At 39.6% G+C, this 23,125-nt stretch overlaps 1 protein-coding gene across 1 annotated transcript in view; it reads right to left on the bottom strand.

Annotated features, from left to right (window-relative positions):
- Window positions 1-287: 287 nt before the first annotated feature.
- Window positions 288-23,125, bottom strand: part of LOC117563093 (DDB1- and CUL4-associated factor 1-like) — a gene marked incomplete at its 3' end in the record, with an annotated part of 39,822 nt that continues 16,984 nt past the window's right edge. The window contains 13 exon segments of the mRNA XM_034241255.1: window positions 288-573; window positions 1,814-1,998; window positions 2,375-2,446; window positions 2,449-2,686; window positions 2,848-3,003; window positions 4,965-5,031; window positions 5,033-5,072; window positions 5,075-5,087; window positions 7,081-7,157; window positions 13,641-13,765; window positions 17,238-17,407; window positions 20,874-20,973; window positions 22,818-22,927. Coding sequence (XP_034097146.1) covers window positions 288-573; window positions 1,814-1,998; window positions 2,375-2,446; window positions 2,449-2,686; window positions 2,848-3,003; window positions 4,965-5,031; window positions 5,033-5,072; window positions 5,075-5,087; window positions 7,081-7,157; window positions 13,641-13,765; window positions 17,238-17,407; window positions 20,874-20,973; window positions 22,818-22,927 — 1,639 coding nt within the window.

Raw genomic sequence — 23,125 nt, 5'->3', positions numbered from 1 at the left:
GAGTGGTTCAACGACCCCATGAAAAACACCATCAAAAAGTGAGGGACACCCGGCCCGGAGGTAGCCCGAGTCCTCCTTCTGGAGCCAGGCCCAGATGGAAGACGGCGAGCGTCTGGTGGCCGGTCACAGCCCGAAAAGGCAAACGTGGGGAAACCTCTCCGCTTCGCCCGTCCCACCACAAAAAAAGTGCAAATATGTCCCTCGCTGTTTTTTTCATGTTTGTGTCTTCTAAACAGTTGTCATTATAACCAATGGGTTGTTTGGACTCCCTGAGTGTGCTTTCCTACCTGCTGAAGATGAGGTGCCGGTCCAGCCCCCCTCGGTCCACCCCCCCGTGCCTCGGGTATAGGCCCCGCCCCACCCAGCCGGTGCGCTGAAGTTGGGCTCGGCCATGCGGCGCTGCGTGGGCTCGGGGCAGCGGTGGGGGGTTGAAGAGGGAGAAGGGGGGGCAGGTGGTGACGGGGTTAATGCAGCGCGCATTGCTGCTCCCTCAGGAAACTCTGTGATGATGCTGTCCAGGGAGGGGGGGGAGGGGGGGGCGAGGGGGGGGGCTGCATCTTCATGGCCGGGAGTCTGAAACACAGAGAAGAAGAGAGGATATATTCTTTAGTCAAAGTCCAACTTTAGAACTTATAGACAGAGAGATCGAAATACCGTTTCCCACAATCCCGAATACAAAAACAAATATATATAACCATGAATACATATAGGACATAAAACAAATAGATTTTGCTTCTTCATGGCTGGAGTCTGAAACCAGAGTAGAAGAGAGGATGTTCTGAGCAATGTTGCCGCTTATGTGCGACCGCTTTAACAGATTTAAAGGTCTCCTATCATGCAAAATGCACTTTTTATTGATGTCTTCTCAACATCACCATGTGTCCCCGGTGTGTCCCCGTGTGTGTCAGGAGACTCTCAAAGTGTCAGGAAATAAAACCCTCTCTCTTTTCCTCTGTTACCCCACATCTCTACTAAAACGGGGGACAACGGAAGCTGATATGACGTAATATCTGAAATGTGGGCGGGCTCTATTATTATTAAATATTAAACTGGAACTTTAGTGAGCGTTGGTGTCATTAAAATAAATAAATAAAAAGACACACCTACATTGAATTAATAAACTAATCAGGGGTCAATAAGTGTGCAAAAATATTTACATTGTATTTTCGGATCCTGAACGAGTACCGCCGCCAGAGCGCGTCTCCCCCGTTACCTGCAGAAGGAAGTCATGCACGCAACGCAGCCCCACTCTCTTTAACTCCAGGCGACTTTCTGCCGCTTTCCTCCGTGGTGCTGAGCGTTTCAACACGGAGGAGAAGCACTTCACAAATTGCAGTACCCATAAGGAGGCTGTACAAATGCTGTACAAGTGTCTTTAGTTGAAAGCCCCAGTGGCGATCTGCTCATCTCTCATCGAAAAGAATATTGCTACAAAGGGGCGGCCTTCTGTGTGTTCTGGAGAATCACAGAACGGACGGTCGTCCTTATTATTATGCCGTTTAAACCAATTATTGAAATTTGAAATGTGTTTAAACGGCATCATGTAAGTTACGCTGACAGGTGAAAGAGGTCCACACACTGCTTCCCCCGCAGCGAGGCTCCCCCCCACCGTTGACAATTCACGATCGTCGGTACACTGATCACAATTTTTATTTTTTTAAATGGCACTACATGTCGAAAAGGTTGTCGACCACTGAACTAAATAAATAAAAGACACAGCCTGAAACAAAGTGCACAAATAAAAACATGTAAAATAAACCAAATGGCCTCCCTGACCTGTATGAAGGCACCGTGGTCCGACTCTGCTTCAGGCACTCAGTCTCCTCCCAGAGTTACAGATCGCAGGCGGGCGTTCTCGAGAAAACAGAATCCGACCCGCCGGAAGAGACGCTGGCGAGGGGGAGGAGAGGACGAGGGAGCGAATGGGAGTGGAGGAGGAGGAGGCAACAGCCAATGAGGACGCAGGAGACGAGCCAACATGGCCGCCGCCGATACGACCTGCTGAGCAAGGCAAGTTTATTAATACAGCACCTTTCAACACAAGGCAATTCAAAGTGCTTTACAAACATGAAAGACATTAAGAAACACATTATAAAATTGAGGAAGAGGAGGAGGAGGAGGAGGAAGAGGAGGAGGAGACAAACAAACATGGATGTTAAGATCGACAAATAATAATAATATCTGTCTCTCGGTCTCTCGGTTTCTGCCATTTTCTTTGGGGGGGTTTTCCTGCGAGGGTCTAAGAAAATGTAACGTAAATAGAATATGACTATGTACAAGAACAGAATGTGAAATGAAATGAAATACGGTTTATGGGGAGGGGGCGGACACAAACAAACATGGATGTTAAGAACGACAAATCATAAAAGTTGACCTTGTCTGTCCGAGCGGTGACTCCTGCAGATCAGAGGAGGGGAGGAGGGGAGGTTGGCCTCCCTGACAAGGGTGTAGCGGTGTCATGTAGCCCTTTGGCCACCAGGTGGTTCCTGATCAACACCAACAGCTCCTTCTGGGAGAAGGTGATCCGTGATTGGGCGACCACGTTGGCCCTCTGCAGGCGAGCCAATGAGACGTCGCTCCCCATGAGGAGAGGTTTCCCCGACACGCGCTCCGTTAGCTCCGCTGCGTAGCGGCAGAAACGCACATGCTCGCTGCGTTTGTCCTGAAGCAGAGGCTCCTTCATCAGCTGGGAGGAGAGAGGAGAAGAGGAAGAGGAAGAGGAGGAGGGGGTTATTATCTATCTTTGCAGCAATTATCCAATTAAGGTTTAGCGTTTCTCCTCCATGCTCAGGTGTGTAATCCCGTCCCTGAAGGTGTGTTGTTGTTGTTGTTGTTGTTGTTATTCACCTGCTGGATGTGGCTGCTGGTGAACAGCGGCAGCTTGCTGATGATCTGTCTGATGGCGGCGCTGCGGGACAATCCAACCAGAGCTTTACAGGCCAGAGCTCGGATCAGATCTGCATCTGTGATGGGCATCTTCACAGAGAGAACCGAGAGGAGCACCTGAGAGAGAGAGAAGGATAGATTTGTCTTTTTTTATTCAGCTTCTCACATGTAAACAGTCATAGGCAATACAATATTCTCTATAAGCCTTCTGTAGTTTACAGTGAAATCACAAATCAAAGTTACATGTTTGTGCAGAGGCGCGGGAAGGTATTTTGAGTGGGGGTGCTGAGGTGCTGGACTCCAGTGAACACTATTACGGGCACTATAGAGCACGCACAAAAGCACTCCCCACACCGCAAACACACAGTACAAACCCGCGACTGTTACAAAAAATCAACGCAGGCTCGATATCAGCTCATGGCATATAGGCAGGGGTAAAGTGCTTTTTTTTACGAGTGGGGAGCGGATCTCACCTCTTCTAGGGCTCCTCTAGAGCATGCTCCCCCGCGAAGATTTTTTTAAAATATTGAAGTTGAAAGCATCAATCTGGTGCACTTTGAGAGCAACATTGAGAGATCTATGGATACATCTCTCAACACCCAGATGATACACAACTGTAAACAGATGTTGTTTTTATTTATGGATATTTTACAAATCACTCCCCTTTCAAACTGTATTCTTGTTTTACTGCCATATAGTATTTCATAACTGTTTTTTTCCTTATTCTCTTATTTGTTTTATAACGATAATGAATCATATGAAGGTGTGCCGCGGAAATAATCTTTTGAATAATTGTGACCAAACTGTTTGAGGCCCATTGAGATAAGGGTTAGGGTTACACAGATTATGCACAGCGGGAGCAGCAATAACCGTCAAATAATAATTCAGACAGGGGAGCTCAGCACCCCCTGCCCGCCGCTAGGGGGTGCTGTGCAGCATTTGGAGCTCCATGCTGTTTCAGAGATAATCCTTGATGTGGTCTGGAACATGATGGCGTTTAATCACGGCAGCATTTAGTCTCGTAGAATTCTGAGCAGGCATTAGCTCCGCCCCCTCATTTTTATTAATTTTTTTAAAGCCGAGGACCCCAGAATCAGCACTTTAGTAACAGGGCTGAAATAGAGGGGGATGAGGGATGTCTAAAATGAGCGAATGTCTAAAATGCATGATCTGTTTGGTATTTTGAGCAAAACACTTCATATATATTACATTACATGTCACTTGTTAGACGCTTTTATCCAAAGCGACTTACATACTCAGTACTGTGGGCAATCCCCACAGGAGCAATTTGGGGTGAAGTGTCTCAGGGACACAACGACATGCTGACTGCAGTGGGGTTTGAACCTCCCCTGATCCGAAACACCAACGCCCTACCTACTGCGCCACACGCCTCCTAGACATAGACATGTTTTTATATATTTTTACGGTGCTTCCCCTAGGTTTACTGCTTTGGGGGAATGCTGCCTGGGGGTGGCATTGGGATATTTTTTTTTTTAAATCCTCTGGAGCAGAGAGAGGAGCTGTGGATTATTGTTATTGATTAATGCATCAGTGTTTCTTAGGGTCAAAAACACTAAACTCAACTTAAAATGAAAGCGTTTAGTTTTTTTTAATAAAAGAGCACATGTTCAATGTGAAAAGTGACCGTAGATATAGATTATTTGCAATTTGGTGCTATATATAGGGAGGCCTGTGGTGCAGTGGGTTGTGAGTTGGTATTCGGATCAGGAGGTCACAGGTTCAAACCCCACTGCAGTCAGCATGTCGTTGTGTCCCTGGGCAAGACACTTCACCCCAATTGCTCCTGTGGGGATTGCCCACAGTATTGAGTATGTAAGTCGCTTTGGATAAAAGCGTCTAACAAGTGACATGTCATGTCATGTCATATATATATATATATTTTTTTAAAAATGCATTGAATTTCAGCGGGGGCGCGGGGCTCCGTTGGCGGGGCGCAGCACCCCTCCAAGACAATGGTAGGGGAAACACTGTATATATCTGAGACCCATAATATATGCCTAAAAATAGCATGATAGGAGATCTTTAAAGAAGACTGAAGTTCCTTTAGTGTTTTTTACCTTGATGCCGTTGTTGTTCTGCACCAGCTGCCACATGAGGTGCAGAACATAAGGGGGGGGGGCCGGGGAAAGCCCCCCCAGGACTCAGGCTCTGATCCGGGGCACACCACAGTTTATTATCACCTGTGGGGGAGATGGAAGCTAAGTTAGGGAAAACATGGGCAATTTATACCTTAAAAACTGCATTAGATACCTGATAACACTGCATTAAATACCTTATAAACTGCATTAATACCTGATACACTGCATTAGATACCTGATACACTGCATTAATACCTTATAAACTGCATTAATACCTGATACACTGCATATAGATACCTGATACACTGCATTAAATACCTTATAAACTGCATTAGATACCTGATACACTGCATTAGATACCTGATACACTGCATTAAATACCTTATAAACTGCATTAAATACCTTATAAACTGCATAGATACCTGATACATGACCATTAAATACCTTATAAACTGCATTAAATACCATGATAACACTGCCTGATACACTGCATTAGATACCTTATAAACTGCATTAAATACCTGATACACTGCATTAGATACCTTATAAACTGCATTAAATACCTGATACACTGCATTAGATACCTGATACACTGCATTAAATACCATATAAACTGCATTAGATACCTGATACACTGCATTAGATACCTGATACACTGCATTAAATACCATATAAACTGCATTAGATACCTGATACACTGCATTAGATACCTGATACACTGCATTAAATACCTGATACACTGCATTAGATACCTGATACACTGCATTAGATACCTGATACACTGCATTAAATACCATATAAACTGCATTAGATACCTGATACACTGCATTAAATACCATATAAACTGCATTAGATACCTGATACACTGCATTAGATACCTGATACACTGCATTAAATACCATATAAACTGCATTAGATACCTGATACACTGCATTAGATACCTGATACACTGCATTAAATACCATATAAACTGCATTAGATACCTGATACACTGCATTAAATACCTTATAAACTGCATTAAATACCTGATACACTGCATTAGATACCTGATACACTGCATTAAATACCTTATAAACTGCATTAGATACCTGATACACTGCATTAGATACCTGATACACTGCATTAAATACCTTATAAACTGCATTAAATACCTGATACACTGCATTAGATACCTGATACACTGCATTAAATACCTTATAAACTGCATTAAATACCTGATACACTGCATTAGATACCTGATACACTGCATTAAATACCTTATAAACTGCATTAAATACCTGATACACTGCATTAGATACCTTATAAACTGCATTAAATACCTGATACACTGCATTAAATACCTTATAAACTGCATTAAATACCTTATAAACTGCATTAGATACCTGATACACTGCATTAAATACCATATAAACTGCATTAGATACCTGATACACTGCATTAAATACCTCAAACTGCATTAGATACCTGATACACTGCATTAAATACCTTATAAACTGCATTAAATACCTTATAAACTGCATTAGATACCTGATACACTGCATTAAATACCTGATACACTGCATTAAATACCTCAAACTGCATTAGATACCTGATACACTGCATTAAATACCTCAAACTGCATTAGATACCTGATACACTGCATTAAATACCTCAAACTGCATTAGATACCTGATACACTGCATTAAATACCGTATAAACTGCATTAGATACCTGATACACTGCATTAAATACCTCATAAACTGCATTAGATACCTGATACACTGCATTAAATACCTTTTAAACTGCATTAGATACCTTATAAACTGCATTAGATACCTGATACACTGCATTAAATACCTCATAAACTGCATTAGATACCTGATACACTGCATTAAATACCTTATAAACTGCATTAGATACCTGATACACTGCATTAAATACCTTATAAACTGCATTAGATACCTTATATATACTTTATTTGCCCTATAAAAACACATAAGATACCTGCACTGGCCACCCTGTAAATGTCCCCGTTGTGGGACACATACATACATTTAATGGCAATCCATCCCATAGTTAACATGCATCAGTGCAGCAGATTAAAGGAGCGTCTCACCTGCAGAGCAGACTTCTGGATCTCTGCATCGTGGACGAACACCTCTCCCTCCGCCACGCCCAGAATGATGCTCATTCCTGCAGAACATCGTTCATTAGAATAAGAAGCAGAGGTGGGAAGTAGTGTACAAATACTTTGTTACTGTACTTAAGTAAATTTTCTGGTATCAGTACTTTACTCCACTACTTACGACTTTTTACATGTTGGACACAAATACCTGTACTTTCTACTTCTTACATGTTGAACTCAAATACCTGTACTTTCTACTTCTTACATGTTGAACACAAATACATGTACTTTCTACTTCTCACATGTTGAACCCAAATACATGTACTTTCTACTTCTCACATGTTGAACCCAAATACATGTACTTTCTACTTCTCACATGTTGAACCCAAATACCTGTACTTTCTACTTCTCACATGTTGAACTCAAATACCTGTACTTTCTACTTCTTACATGTTGAACCCAAATACCTGTACTTTCTACTTCTTACATGTTGAACTCAAATACCTGTACTTTCTACTTCTCACATGTTGAACTCAAATACCTGTACTTTCTACTTCTTACATGTTGAACCCAAATACCTGTACTTTCTACTTCTTACATGTGAAACACAAATACCTGTACTTTCTACTTCTCACATGTTGAACTCAAATACCTGTACTTTCTACTTCTTACATGTTGAACCCAAATACCTGTACTTTCTACTTCTTACATGTTGAAACCCAAATACCTGTACTTTCAACTTCTCACATGTTTGAACTCAAATACCTGTACTTTCTACTTCTCACATGTTGAACTCAAATACCTGTACTTTCTACTTCTTACATGTTGAACCCAAATACCTATACTTTCTACTTCTCACATGTTGAACTCAAATACCTGTACTTTCTACTTCTTACATGTTGAACCCAAATACCTGTACTTTCTACTTCTCACATGTGAACTCAAATACCTGTACTTTCTACTTCTTACATGTTGAACTCAAATACCTGTACTTTCTACTTCTTACATGTTGAACTCAAATACCTGTACTTTCTACTTCTTACATGTTGAACCCAAATACCTGTACTTTCTACTTCTTACATGTTGAACACAAATACCTGTACTTTCTACTTCTCACATGTTGAACTCAAATACCTGTACTTTCTACTTCTTACATGTTGAACCCAAATACCTGTACTTTCTACTTCTCACATGTTGAACTCAAATACCTGTACTTTCTACTTCTTACATGTTGAACCCAAATACCTGTACTTTCTACTTCTTACATGTTGAACTCAAATACCTGTACTTTCTACTTCTTACATGTTGAACTCAAATACCTGTACTTTCTACTTCTTACATGTTGAACTCAAATACCTGTACTTTCTACTTCTCACATGTTGAACTCAAATACCTGTACTTTCTACTTCTTACATGTTGAACCCAATACCTGTACTTTCTACTTCTTACATGTTGAACTCAAATACCTGTACTTTCTACTTCTTACATGTTGAACTCAAATACCTGTACTTTCTACTTCTTACATGTTGAACTCAAATACCTGTACTTTCTACTCTTACATGTTGAACTCAAATACCGTTACTTTCTACTTTCTTACATGTTGAACACAAATACCTGTACTTTCTACTTCTCACATGTTGAACCCAAATACCTGTACTTTCTACTTCTTACATGTTGAACTCAAATACCTGTACTTTCTACTTCTCACATGTTGAACACAAATACCTGTACTTTCTACTTCTTACATTTTGAACACAAATACCTGTACTTTCTACTTCTTACATGTTGAACACAAATACCTGTACTTTCTACTTCTCACATGTTGAACTCAAATACCTGTACTTTCTACTTCTTACATGTTGAACTCAAATACCTGTACTTTCTACTTCTTACATGTTGAACACAAATACCTGTACTTTCTACTTCTTACATGTTGAACTCAAATACCTGTACTTTCTACTTCTTACATGTTGAACTCAAATACCTGCACTTTCTACTTCTCACATGTTGAACTCAAATACCTGTACTTTCTACTTCTCACATGTTGAACTCAAATACCTGTACTTTCTACTTCTTACATGTTGAACTCAAATACCTGTACTTTCTACTTCTTACATGTTGAACTCAAATACCTGTACTTTCTACTTCTTACATGTTGAACTCAAATACCTGTACTTTCTACTTCTTACATGTTGAACTCAAATACCTGTACTTTCTACTTCTCACATGTTGAACTCAAATACCTGTACTTTCTACTTCTCACATGTTGAACTCAAATACCTGTACTTTCTACTTCTCACATGTTGAACTCAAATACCTGTACTTTCTACTTCTTACATGTTGAACTCAAATACCTGTACTTTCTACTTCTTACATGTTGAACTCAAATACCTGTACTTTCTACTTCTTCACATGTTGAACTCAAATACCTGTACTTTCTACTTCTCACATGTTGAACTCAAATACCTGTACTTTCTACTTCTTACATGTTGAACTCAAATACCTCTACTTTCTACTTCTTACATGTTGAACTGAAATACCTGTACTTTCTACTTCTTACATGTTGAACTCAAATACCTGTACTTTCTACTTCATTACTCAAATACCTGTACTTCTATTTCTACTTGAACCCAAATACCTGTACTTTCTACTTCTTACATGTTGAACTCAAATACCTGTACTTTCTACTTCTTACATGTTGAACTCAAATACCTGTACTTTCTACTTCTTACATGTTGAACACAAATACCTGTACTTTCTACTTCTTACATGTTGAACTCAAATACCTGTACTTTCTACTTCTTACATGTTGAACCCAAATACCTGTACTTTCTACTTCTTACATGTTGAACACAAATACCTGTACTTTCTACTTCTTACAACTGTTGAACTCAAATACCTGTACTTTCTACTTCTCACATGTTGAACTCAAATACCTGTACTTTCTACTTCTCACATGTTGAACCAAATACCTGTACTTTCTACTTCTTACATGTTGAACTCAAATACCTGTACTTTCTACTTCTCACATGTTGAACTCAAATACCTGTACTTTCTACTTCTTACATGTTGAACACAAATACCTGTACTTTCTACTTCTTACATGTTGAACTCAAATACCTGTACTTTCTACTTCTTACATGTTGAAACCCAAATACCTGTACTTTCTACTTCTTACATGTTGAACACAAATACCTGTACTTTCTACTTCTTACATGTTGAACTCAAATACCTGTACTTTTCTACTTCTCACATGTTGAACTCAAATACCTGTACTTTCTACTTCTCACATGTTGAACACAAATACCTGTACTTTCTACTTCTTACATGTTGAACTCAAATACCTGTACTTTCTACTTCTCACATGTTGAACTCAAATACCTGTACTTTCTACTTCTTACATGTTTTAACTCAAATACCTGTAATTTCTACTTCTTACATGTTGAACTCAAATACCTGTACTTCTACTTCTACATGTTGAAACTCAAAATACCTGTACTTTCTACTTACTCTACATGTTGAAACTCAAATACCTGTACTATTCTTACTTCTCACATGTTGAACTCAAAATACTGTACTTTCTACTTCTCACATGTTGAAACACAAATACCTGTACTTTCTAACTTCTCACATGTTGAACTCAAATAACCTGTACTTTTCTACTTCTTATATGTTGAACACAAATACCTGTACTTTCTACTTCTTACATGTTGAACTCAAATACCTGTACTTTCTACTTCTTACATGTTTGAACTCAAATACCTGTACTGTTCTACTTCCACATGTTGAACACAAATACCTGGTACTTTCTACTTCTCACATGTTGAACCTCAAATACCTGTACTTTCTACTTCTTACATGTTGAACTCAAATACCTGTACTTTCTACTTCTTACATGTTGAACCAGAACTCAAATACCTGTACTTTCTACTTCTTACATGTTGAACACAAATACCTGTACTTTCTACTTCTTACATGTTGAACTCAAATACCTGTACTTTTCTACTTCTTACATGTTGAACCCAAATACCTGTACTTTCTACTTTCTCACATTTAAACCCAAATACCTGTACTTTCTACGTCTTACATGTTGAACGCAAATAACCTGTACTTTCTACTTCTTACATTTTGAACCCAAATACCTGTACTTTCTACTTCTTACATGTTGAACTCAAATACCTGTACTTTCTACTTCTCACATGTTGAACTCAAATACCTGTACTTTCTACTTCTTACATTTTGAACCCAAATACCTGTACTTTCTACTTCTTACATGTTGAACCCAAATACCTGTACTTTCTACTTCTTACAATGTTGAAACTGTACAATACCTTACTTTCTACTTCTTACATGTTGAACTCAAATACCTGTACTTTCTACTTCTTACATGTTGAACCACAATACCTGTACTTTCTACTTCTTACATGTTGACCACAATACCCTGTACTTTCTACTTCTTACATGTTGAACTCAAATACCTGTACTTTCTACTTCTTACATCTTATGTTGAACTCAAATACCTGTACTTTCTACTTCTCAACATGTTGAACCAAATACCTGTACTTTCTACTTCTTACATGTTGAACTCAAATACCTGTACTTTACTACTTCTTACCTGTTGAACTCAAATACCTGTACTTTCTACTTCTTACCATGTTGAAACTCAAATACCTGTACTTCTACTTCTTTACATGTGAAACATCAAATACCTGATACTTTCTACTTCTTACATGTTGAACACAAATACTGTACTTTCTATTCTTACATGTTGAACTCAAATACCTGACTTCTACTTCTTACATGTTGAACTCAAATACCTGTACTTTCTACTTCTACATGTTTGAACTCAAATACCTGTACTTTCTACTTCTTACATGTTGAACTCAAATACCTGTACTTTCTACTTCTCACATGTTGAACACAAATACCTGTACTTTCTACTTCTTACATGTTGAACTCAAATACCTGTACTTTCTACTTCTTACATGTTGAACTCAAATACCTGTACTTTCTACTTCTCACATGTTGAACACAAATACCTGTACTTTCTACTTCTTACATGTTGAACTCAAATACCTGTACTTTCTACTTCTTACATGTTGAACTCAAATACCTGTACTTTCTACTTCTTACATGTTGAACACAAATACCTGTACTTTCTACTTCTTACATGTTGAACTCAAATACCTGTACTTTCTACTTCTTACATGTTGAACTCAAATACCTGTACTTTCTACTTCTCACATGTTGAACACAAATACCTGTACTTTCTACTTCTCACATGTTGAACCCAAATACCTGTACTTTCTACTTCTTACATGTTAAACTCAAATACCTGTACTTTCTACTTCTTACATGTTGAACACAAATACCTGTACTTTCTACTTCTTACATGTTGAACTCAAATACCTGTACTTTCTACTTCTTACATGTTGAACTCAAATACCTGTACTTTCTACTTCTTACATGTTGAACTCAAATACCTGTACTTTCTACTTCTCACATGTTGAACTCAAATACCTGTACTTTCTACTTCTTACATGTTGAATACAAATACATGTACTTTCTACTTCTCACATGTTGAACACAAATACCTGTACTTTCTACTTCTTACATGTTGAACTCAAATACCTGTACTTTCTACTTCTTACATGTTGAACTCAAATACCTGTACTTTCTACTTCTTACATGTTGAACTCAAATACCTGTACTTTCTACTTCTTACATGTTGAACCCAAATACCTGTACTTTCTACTTCTCTCATTTCCCAAACAGCTGGTTCCTTTAGTCTGAATGTGTGTTTGATGCGTGATCATTATTCTTTAGAGTCATTGCGTGCCTATTGATTTGAACACGATCCGTGTATCCATCATTTCCTGGTCTTCTCTAAAGAAGAGGGACCAATGGAAACGTTGTCATGTTGCCGTTGTTCAGCATGGAAACATTCATTAGCTAACAATGACATTATTGTTCTATTGATATAAAGGGAGGTCAGGTACTCTTTAAAGCAGCTGCTAGTTATGGGTACTTTTTACTGAAGTACATTTCAAAGCCCTCTTTACTTTGACTTGAGTAAAGAAGTGTAGTCAGTACTTCTACCAGAGTATTTTTAAACACGAGTATAGGGCTGCTCAATTAATCGTATTTGAATCGCAATTACGATTTTCGCTTGCAACGATTATGAAAACAACATAATCGAAATAAAACAATTATTTATTTTATTTTAAATGTTTTAATTTCTTTATTTAAATGTTTTTTTTTATTGGTTTTTCAGTTGAATTTTACTTGAAGTTCAGGGTAATCAACTGTTAAAAACATAGTGTTCATTTTTTTTTCAATAAATTGATGTTTTCAAAGTAAATGGATAATCGTTTTTAATAATCGTGATATCAATTATTGACCCAAATAATCGAGATTATGAGTTTTGCCATAATCGAGCAGCCCTACACGAGTATCTGTACTTCTACTTGAGTAAAGGATGAGAGTACTTTTCCCCTCTCTGATAATAATAATGATAACATAAAGTAGATCCACAGTGAAACGTCACTGACCCACAGTGGAGACAGGGGAGCGGGTCTCGTCCAGGACCTCCACGGTCTCAGCGAGCACCAGCTGGACTTTAGGAACCACCACCAGGAGGGCCAGGATATCCAGAGCGTAACGTACCGTGTCACTCCTGCACACACAAGTTATATTATCATTATCTCACACACAGGTTCTATTTCGTCCCTACTGACCAGGGGCGGTGCTTTAGCACTGGATATGTCCATCGCGCGCATGCGCAGCTCGAGTACCAATAACAACAAAGTCACCTGTGACCCACGTGACACCGGTGTCGTCAGAGGATCTGTTCCTTTTCATCTTCTCGCTGCGCGAGAGTACCGTGGCTACATTTTTGTAGCCTACAGCGTGCGTTCGGTTGGAACATTTGTCAAGGATTCTCTGCAAAGCTGGCTGCGTGCAGCTTCGAGACTCATCCAGTCGGAGCCGCGGGCTTACCCGTCCTCCAGGAGCTGTGGCCGGCTGCGCAGAGACTTCGTTCGGACTGGTGTCGGCTTGGTTGGTGATGGCAGTGTTTCCGCTCCCTCTCCCAGCCTAGTTGTCCTGATTACTATCCGTTTGCTTTTTGGGCTTGAACTTTTTTGGTGACGGTGGCGTTTCTGCTCCCTCTCCCAGGAGTTGCCCGTGCTGTGCTTTTGTACTTGTTCTGACCGCGGCGTTGTGCCAAGCTACCATTAGCATTTTGAGTTTCTGGCTTTAGCTGTGTTTCTTGTTTAGCTGGTTAGCAGTAGCGGAGTTTCCCATGCTGTTTTTTCTTTAGAAGCCAGTTTCTGGTCTTAGCTTTGTTAAAGCTTCTTTATTTTACCCAGCTAGGTGAAGGCAGTGTTCTCACCCCCGCTCCTGGTACACGCTAAACTGCCTTGTTTATTCGAGTAGCAGCACCGCTCTACCCTTTTCGTTAAGCAGGTAGCTGGTGAAGGCAGTGTTCTCGCCCCCGCTCCTGGTAGATGCTGAACTGCCTTGTTTATTAATCCAGCTAGGTGAAGGCAGTGCTCTTGCTCCAGCTCCCTCTGCCGGTAACGTGGGTGTAATTACATCCCTTTTTCTGTTCGGCGAGTAGCAGTACCGCTCTACTGTTTCCGTTAAGCAGGTAGCTGGTGAAGGCTGTGTTCCGGCACCCGGCTACGCTGCATCTGGCTACCTACAGAATGGCTCATTCATGTAGCGCCTGTATGGCTTCTCTTGAGCCAGAGGACGGCCATGACCGCTGCCCCTCTTGCCTCGGCCTCGAGCATCTAAGGGAGGCTCTCACGGTAAGCGCCTGCATGCACTGTAGCTGTATGCCTCGGGCGCTCAGAGTGGCTAGAATCACTGAGGTGGAACGTCTGGCAGCAGCCAACGGACACCTCTCCTTGTCACATCCTCCTCCAGATCAGTTCGGACGTTCCCGGCGACTTGAGGGAGCGATGGCTATGGGTGCACCCCCCAATAGGAGGACTAGAAACAGGCTGTCCTCTAAAGTGGATCAGCTAGCTGCCGACATGGACATGATGAAGTCGCTCCTCTTGGCCCTTCAGCCAGGGCCCGGTATAGGGGCTGCTAGCGTGCCGCCTGCCCCTCCTTCGGTTGCCGCACCTCTGTATGAGGATGCCTTGTCGCTAGCGGCTTCGGCTAACCTCTTCAATGAAGAGATGGAGGACGAGGTCCTCTGCTCAGGGTTCTCTGCAGGGCGTGGAGGGCGACTCCATGGCCGACATTATTCGTACGGCCCTGGCGCACTTGCAGATTCCGGTTACGCAGGCCGACTTGGCTCAGGCTAGCGCCTTCTTCAGGCGTAGCCCTGCCCCTGTCCCCCTCACCGTTCCTCCTTCAGAGGAGTACCTGAGGGAGCTCCATGCATGCTGGAGGGACACCAGGGCCCTCTGCCACGCTGGCTCCGAAGCCCGGACCTTGGCTGCCATGCAGGATCTGGCGAGGGTGGCATGCCACCCATTGAGCCTGCCATCGCCTCCCTGATTCTGGCTCCTGACGAGGCTCTAAGGCCTGGGGTCAGGTGCCCTCGGCCTCAGTGCAGGGTCACAGACTGGCTGCTCTGTAGGGCCTACGACGCAGCGGCACGCAAACTCCCTCTCCCATCTAATGCTGGCTGTCTCCACCTCTCTGCAGCAGGCTCCGGCCGAGCTTTCTTTGCTGGGCCTCAGTGATCACTGCAGGCCTTTGCCCTAATGGCTAGGGAATTGGGACGAGTTATGTCCTTTCTGGTACAGACTCATCGCCAGGTTTGGCTGGCCCAGTCACCACTAATGGAGACATGTAGGAGAGTCCTCCGTAGCGTGCCAGTCGAGCCAGGGGAGCTGTTTTGGGCAGGCATGTGCTCGTTCGTTCGGACAACATGTTCGCCGTTGCCCAAATCAACCACCAGGGGGGCACCAGGTCCGCACAGCTGCTCCGGGTTTCACAGAGCCTCTTGCCTTGGGCGCTCCCCCACCTCGCCAGTCTGCAGGCAGTCTTTTTGCCAGGAGACCTGAATTAGGTTGCAGATTTCCTCTCACGGCACAAGCCTCCACCGGGGGCAGCTTCATGCCCTCTCCGTAAGCAATACATGCCTGAGGTGGAACTCCGATGGCTCAGGTGTTGCCCTCTGACCGAATGTGGCGTTCCTGCCGGTATTTCCACTAGCCCACTCCAATCGGCCTATCCAGCTGGCACGCTGGCAGCTCTTCGTTTGCCATGGCGGCACTAGGAAGGGTCGTGCTCTCTCTAAGCAGCGGCTGTCCCACTGGGTGGTTGATACCATCACACATGCCTATGGGGCCAGTGGCCGCCCCGCGCCATCAGGGGTGAGATGCCACTCTACAAGAAGTATCTCAACATTGTGGGCTGCCCTAAGAGGGGTGCCCCTGGAGACCATCTACGCCGTGTGTCGTGGGCGTCTTCTGGCACATTCTCCAGGTTCTACTAGAACTGGCTTCTAGTGCTTGGATTCTTCATGACATGGTTGGTATAAGTCATCCAGTGCTAAAGCACCGCCAGAGTATCCTGTCACTCAGAATTCTTGTGTGCTCGCAAGAAGATTCTGGGAACAGATCCTCTGACAACACCGGCTGATATAGCCGGTGTCACGTGGGTCACAGGTGACTTTGTTGTTATTGGTACTCGAGCTGCGCATGCGCGCGATGGACATATCCAGTGCGGTCATCCGGGACTCATAGAACCGTAGTTACAGCCGTAACTATCGTTATATTTGTATGTCTCACACACACTGGCACATGTACAGAAATGTTGATTAATGTGCACTGTCCCTGTTACGCAATAAAGTATCTATCTTAAAACAAATGAATGAATACAAAAATGCACACACACACGTTGGTAATGTTGAATATAAAACTTTTCATAACCACTGTCTTTTAACTGATGTAAATGCGGAAACTGGGTTATTCAGAGAGAGAGAGACAAAGAGAGAGAGAGACAAAGAGAGAGAGAGACAGAGAGAGAGCGAGGGAGAGCGAGAGAGAAATGAGAGAGAGAGAGAGCGAGCGAGAGAGAGAGGGAGCGAGCGAGAGAGCGAGCGAGAGAGAAATGAGAGAGAGAGAGGGAGCGAGAGAGAGAGAGCGAGCGAGAGAGCGAGCGAGAGAGTGTGCTCCGACCTGCCGTAGTAGGTCCTCCAGTCGCAGGCGGTGGAGATGAGCTGCAGCATCAGAGGCACGCACGACATCTTGTAGAAAAGCTCCACCGGCTCCCAGTGGAGCTGCGGGGGGGCGCTCTCGATCAGGTACTCCATCATCTCAATCACCTGCTCCCTGGTGTACGTGTACGCCTAAACACACCACACAACACACACACACACACACACACACACACACACACACACACACACACACACACACACACACACACACACACACACACACACACACACACACACACACACACACACACACACACACACACACACACACACACACACACACACACACACACACACACACAGGGTGGAGCAGGAAGAGTCCTTAACACACTTTAACATTTACAATATATTAGTTTACACAATAAGAGAAACAAACAAATGCTATTTTATTGTCGCTAGTGGGATTTGTTTATGCCAAATTGTAAGAAAAGGCAATTTTTCAGGCTCTTAAAAGTCTAGATGTACTGCTTTCTGTTTTTATATACATCTCAATAACAGATTTTTTGGACAAGAGAAGTCATTTTATATTCTTTATGAAGCAGATATAGCAATTTCTGTATTCTCACACCATAGACTATTAGCAAATTACGGATATAAACGTATATAAATAGAAAGTCACATTGTCTTAATTTATAGCGCTATTTCTTTGCTGGAAACACCTGTGAATTTAAACTGCTTGGAAAGAGTCAGAATATACAGACAGTATGTATCTTCATCAGTTAATTTCTAACATTTCTGTACAAAAAAGTCATGATAAACGCATTAAATACCTTATAAAAACACATTAAATACCTGATAAACGCATTAAATACCTTATAAAACACATTAAATACCTTATGAAACACATTAAATACCTTATAAAACACATTAAATACCTTATGAAACACATTAAATACCTTATGAAACACATTAAATACCTTATGAAACACATTAAATACCTTATAAAACACATTAAATACCTTATGAAACACATTAAATACCTTATGAAACACATTACATACCTGATAAAACGCATTAAATACCTGATAAAACGCATTAAATACCTGATAAAACACATTAAATACCTTATGAAACACATTAAATACCTTATAAAACACATTAAATATAAAACACATTAAATACCTGATAAAACACATTAAATACCTTATAAAACACATTAAATACCTTATAAAACACATTAAATACCTTATGAAACACATTAAATACCTTATAAAACACATTAAATACCTTATAAAACACATTAAATACCTTATAAAACACATTAAATACCTTATAAAACACATTAAATACCTTATGAAACACATTAAATACCTTATAAAACACATTACATACCTGATAAAACGCATTAAATACCTTATAAAACACATTAAATACCTGATAAAACGCATTAAATACCTTATAAAACACATTAAATACCTTATAAAACACATTAAATACCTTATGAAACACATTAAATACCTTATAAAACACATTACATACCTGATAAAACGCATTAAATACCTTATAAAACACATTAAATACCTGATAAAACGCATTAAATACCTGATAAAACGCATTAAATACCTTATGAAACACATTAAATACCTGATAAAAACACATTAAATACCTTATGAAACACATTAAATATGAAACACATTAAATACCTGATAAAACGCATTAAATACCTGATAAAACGCATTAAATACCTTATAAAACACATTAAATACCTGATAAAACGCATTAAATACCTGATAAAACACATTAAATACCTTATAAAACACATTAAATACCTTATAAAACACATTAAATACCTTATAAAACACATTAAATACCTGATAAAACACATTAAATACCTTATAAAACACATTAAATACCTGATAAAACACATTAAATACCTTATAAAACGCATTAAATACCTTATAAAACACATTAAATACCTGATAAAACGCATTAAATACCTTATAAAAACACATTAAATACCTGATAAAACGCATTAAATACCTTATAAAACACATTAAATACCTGATAAAACGCATTAAATACCTTATAAAACACATTAAATACCTGATAAAACGCATTAAATACCTTATAAAACACATTACATACCTGATAAAACACATTAAATACCTGATAAAACGCATTAAATACCTGATAAAACACATTAAATACCTGATAAAACGCATTAAATACCTTATGAAACACATTAAATATGAAACGCATTAAATACCTTATAAAACACATTAAATACCTTATAAAACGCATTAAATACCTGATAAAACGCATTAAATACCTTATAAAACACATTAAATACCTGATAAAAACACATTAAATACCTTATGAAACACATTAAATATGAAACACATTAAATACCTTATGAAACACATTAAATATGAAACACATTAAATACCTTATGAAACGCATTAAATACCTGATAAAACACATTAAATACCTGATAAAACGCATTAAATACCTGATAAAACGCATTAAATACCTTATGAAACACATTAAATATGAAACGCATTAAATACCTTATAAAACGCATTAAATATGAAACGCATTAAATACCTGATAAAACGCATTAAATATGAAACACATTAAATATGAAACACATTAAATATGAAACGCATTAAATACCTGATAAAACGCATTAAATACCTGATAAAACACATTAAATACCTTATAAAACACATTAAATACCTGATAAAACACATTAAATACCTGATAAAACACATTAAATACCTTATAAAACGCATTAAATACCTTATGAAACACATTAAATACCTTATAAAACACATTAAATACCTGATAAAACACATTAAATACCTGATAAAAACACATTAAATACCTTATAAAACACATTAAATACCTTATGAAACACATTAAATACCTTATAAAACACATTAAATACCTGATAAAACACATTAAATACCTGATAAAAACACATTAAATACCTTATAAAACGCATTAAATACCTTATAAAACACATTAAATACCTTATGAAACACATTAAATACCTTATAAAACACATTAAATACCTTATGAAACACATTAAATACCTTATAAAACACATTAAATACCTTATAAAACACATTAAATACCTTATGAAACACATTAAATATGAAACACATTAAATATGAAACACATTAAATATGAAACGCATTAAATACCTGATAAAACGCATTAAATACCTGATAAAACACATTAAATACCTTATAAAACACATTAAATACCTGATAAAACACATTAAATACCTTATAAAACACATTAAATACCTGATAAAACACATTAAATACCTTATGAAACACATTAAATACCTTATAAAACACATTAAATACCTGATAAAACACATTAAATACCTTATAAAACACATTAAATACCTTATGAAACACATTAAATACCTTATGAAACACATTAAATACCTGATAAAACACATTAAATATGAAACACATTAAATATGAAACACATTAAATATGAAACACATTAAATATGAAACACATTAAATATGAAACACATTACATATGAAACACATTAAATATGAAACACATTAAATATGAAACACATTAAATATGAAACACATTACATATGAAACACATTACATATGAAACACATTATCTACCTTATAGAAGGGCTGCTGGGGCACGGTGCTTCCTCCGTCTGAGTTGTGCAGAGACTGTTTGACCTGCTCAGCCTTCACTGCCAGGTGAGCCTCAAAATACCTGATCAAAACATCAATAATGAAATCAACTTAAAAATGTAAGTAAAAAAGGAGCTAATTAAAAATGTTTTAGTATTATGAATAGTCTGAGAAAAAATGTTTACAAGAAAATATAAATATAGAAAAAAGGGAATACAGAAGATAATGAAAAATTACTTTACACTTTATTCCAATATAAAACAAAGGTTAGTAGCATCTTCCCTTTTAACCGCTTTGCAGATGTTTTGCAGATTGTCATGGACATGTGATCATTGATAAGCATCATTGACAGACACAGTAAGTACTCTGTTGAACTTAGGGCTGTACCCGCCTGACATGGCTTTCCAGTGTTTCCCACAGAATTTGATTCTGTTTGTGGGGGCATCGCACAAACAAAGAAAAGCCAAAGGCCCCTTAACCTATTCGGGTGGTCCACGCATCCACCCCCCCTCAAATAATGTAATACATGTGAGTTCATGGCTACTGTAGACAACGTTCTTGTTGCTCTGTATTGCGTTGTTAAGGAGTGAAACACAGTTGAGGATCTGTGGGGTTTATTCTCCCAAAAATATAATTTACAATTTAGGCCTTTAGCAGACGCCTTATTCCAAAGCGACTTACAATGACCGATTACAGGGACATTCTCCCTGGAGTAACCGAGGGCTAAGTGCCTTACTCAAGGGCAAGTGGTGTTCCAGGCAGGATTTGAACTCGCAACCTTCCGATCATCAGCCCACCTCACTATCCATTAGACCATATTTAATTGTGGCGGCCCGCCACAAATAAATCAATGTATGGGAAACACTGCTTTCACTCACAGCGTTGCGAATGTCACGCTTCACACTAGGGCTGCAAGATATATCGTGTTGTGACGATAATCGCGTTATGCGCATGCTCGATATTCACATCGCAGGACGTGCGATTTATTTTAATTTGATTATTTATTAAAAAAATTAGGACGTGCGATATTAAGTAGGCAAATGAACTCAAACACGTCATGTTACAATTATTTTTGCTGCTTGCTACAAAAGGAAAACTCGCGTGGCTCTCATGTCAGGGGAACTTGAGTGAGTGAGTGCACAGCAAACCACCAATCACAATCATTCTTGATCAGATCACAGCAGGATAACCGAGCTAGCTCAGCTGGTTGCTCTGATAACTTAAGATCCAGACGTCCGTGACTAAAATCCTTCATCCGGTTAAATATTGTTAAAGAAATACCAATTCTATAGCATTAAAGTTCAAGAAAGGATGGTTTGCGGACAAAAAAAAACGGTCTTTTCTTCAATTCCTGTATGTTTTCATATCGCAGGGGAAGAAAATATCGCAATGTCAGTTTTTTCCAATATCGTGCAGCCCTACTTCACACACCTGAACACAAAATGCCGAAGACTTCAGCTGTGTGGGACCATTTTAATTGGACGACGATAAGACGAAGGCAGTGTGCCAAATATGCAATATGAAACTGGCCGACCACGGTGGCACAACAACTATGAAAAGTCACCTGAATGCTGTAAGTAGCAGCTTAGCTTAGCTGTTGTCCAGTTGCCATGATGCAGCTGCTTTATCCGCCGTTTAAACAGTAACGTTAGACATGATACGCCGAATATCCGAATATTCACTATTGATTATTACCGAATATCTGGAGCCCGAAAAATGGTATTGGGAGAGCCCTAGAAATACAGACTTTCTAAAAGTATAATGTACGATTTTAGGATTGTTGGAAAAAAGTAGTAGTAAAAAATGGTTAATTTCTCTCTATCAAATCAACCCGTCTTCGGACCATCTGTCTTTCAACCCGTCTGCTGGCTCACATGCGCATATAAATAATAAAAACAGGTTTGTTTCAGTGTGTTGCTGTCTCACCTGCGCAGCGCCATGCAGGTGTGTTTGGCCGTCTGCCTGTTGGAGAACACCTGGTCGTCACTCATCAAAGAAACCTCGCTCTCTGTGTTCAGGATCTGCAGAGTGCTCACCTGCACACACACACACCAGTGGTTGCGTTAGACTTTTTCGTTGTCCGTCATTTTGACGGACAGGATCGTAACATTTCCGTCATAATCCATTATTACCCGTCATTTTATTTTTCATGTTTTAATGATGAGATGAGACATATTTAATATGTTTGGGTACTGAGCAGCAAATGTTCATTCATTCATGTTTTAATGATCCAT

This window comes from Gymnodraco acuticeps, unplaced genomic scaffold (assembly GCF_902827175.1).
Source record: "Gymnodraco acuticeps unplaced genomic scaffold, fGymAcu1.1, whole genome shotgun sequence".
Classification (NCBI taxonomy): domain Eukaryota; kingdom Metazoa; phylum Chordata; class Actinopteri; order Perciformes; family Bathydraconidae; genus Gymnodraco; species Gymnodraco acuticeps.
This window is presented reverse-complemented; position numbering and strand designations above follow the sequence as displayed.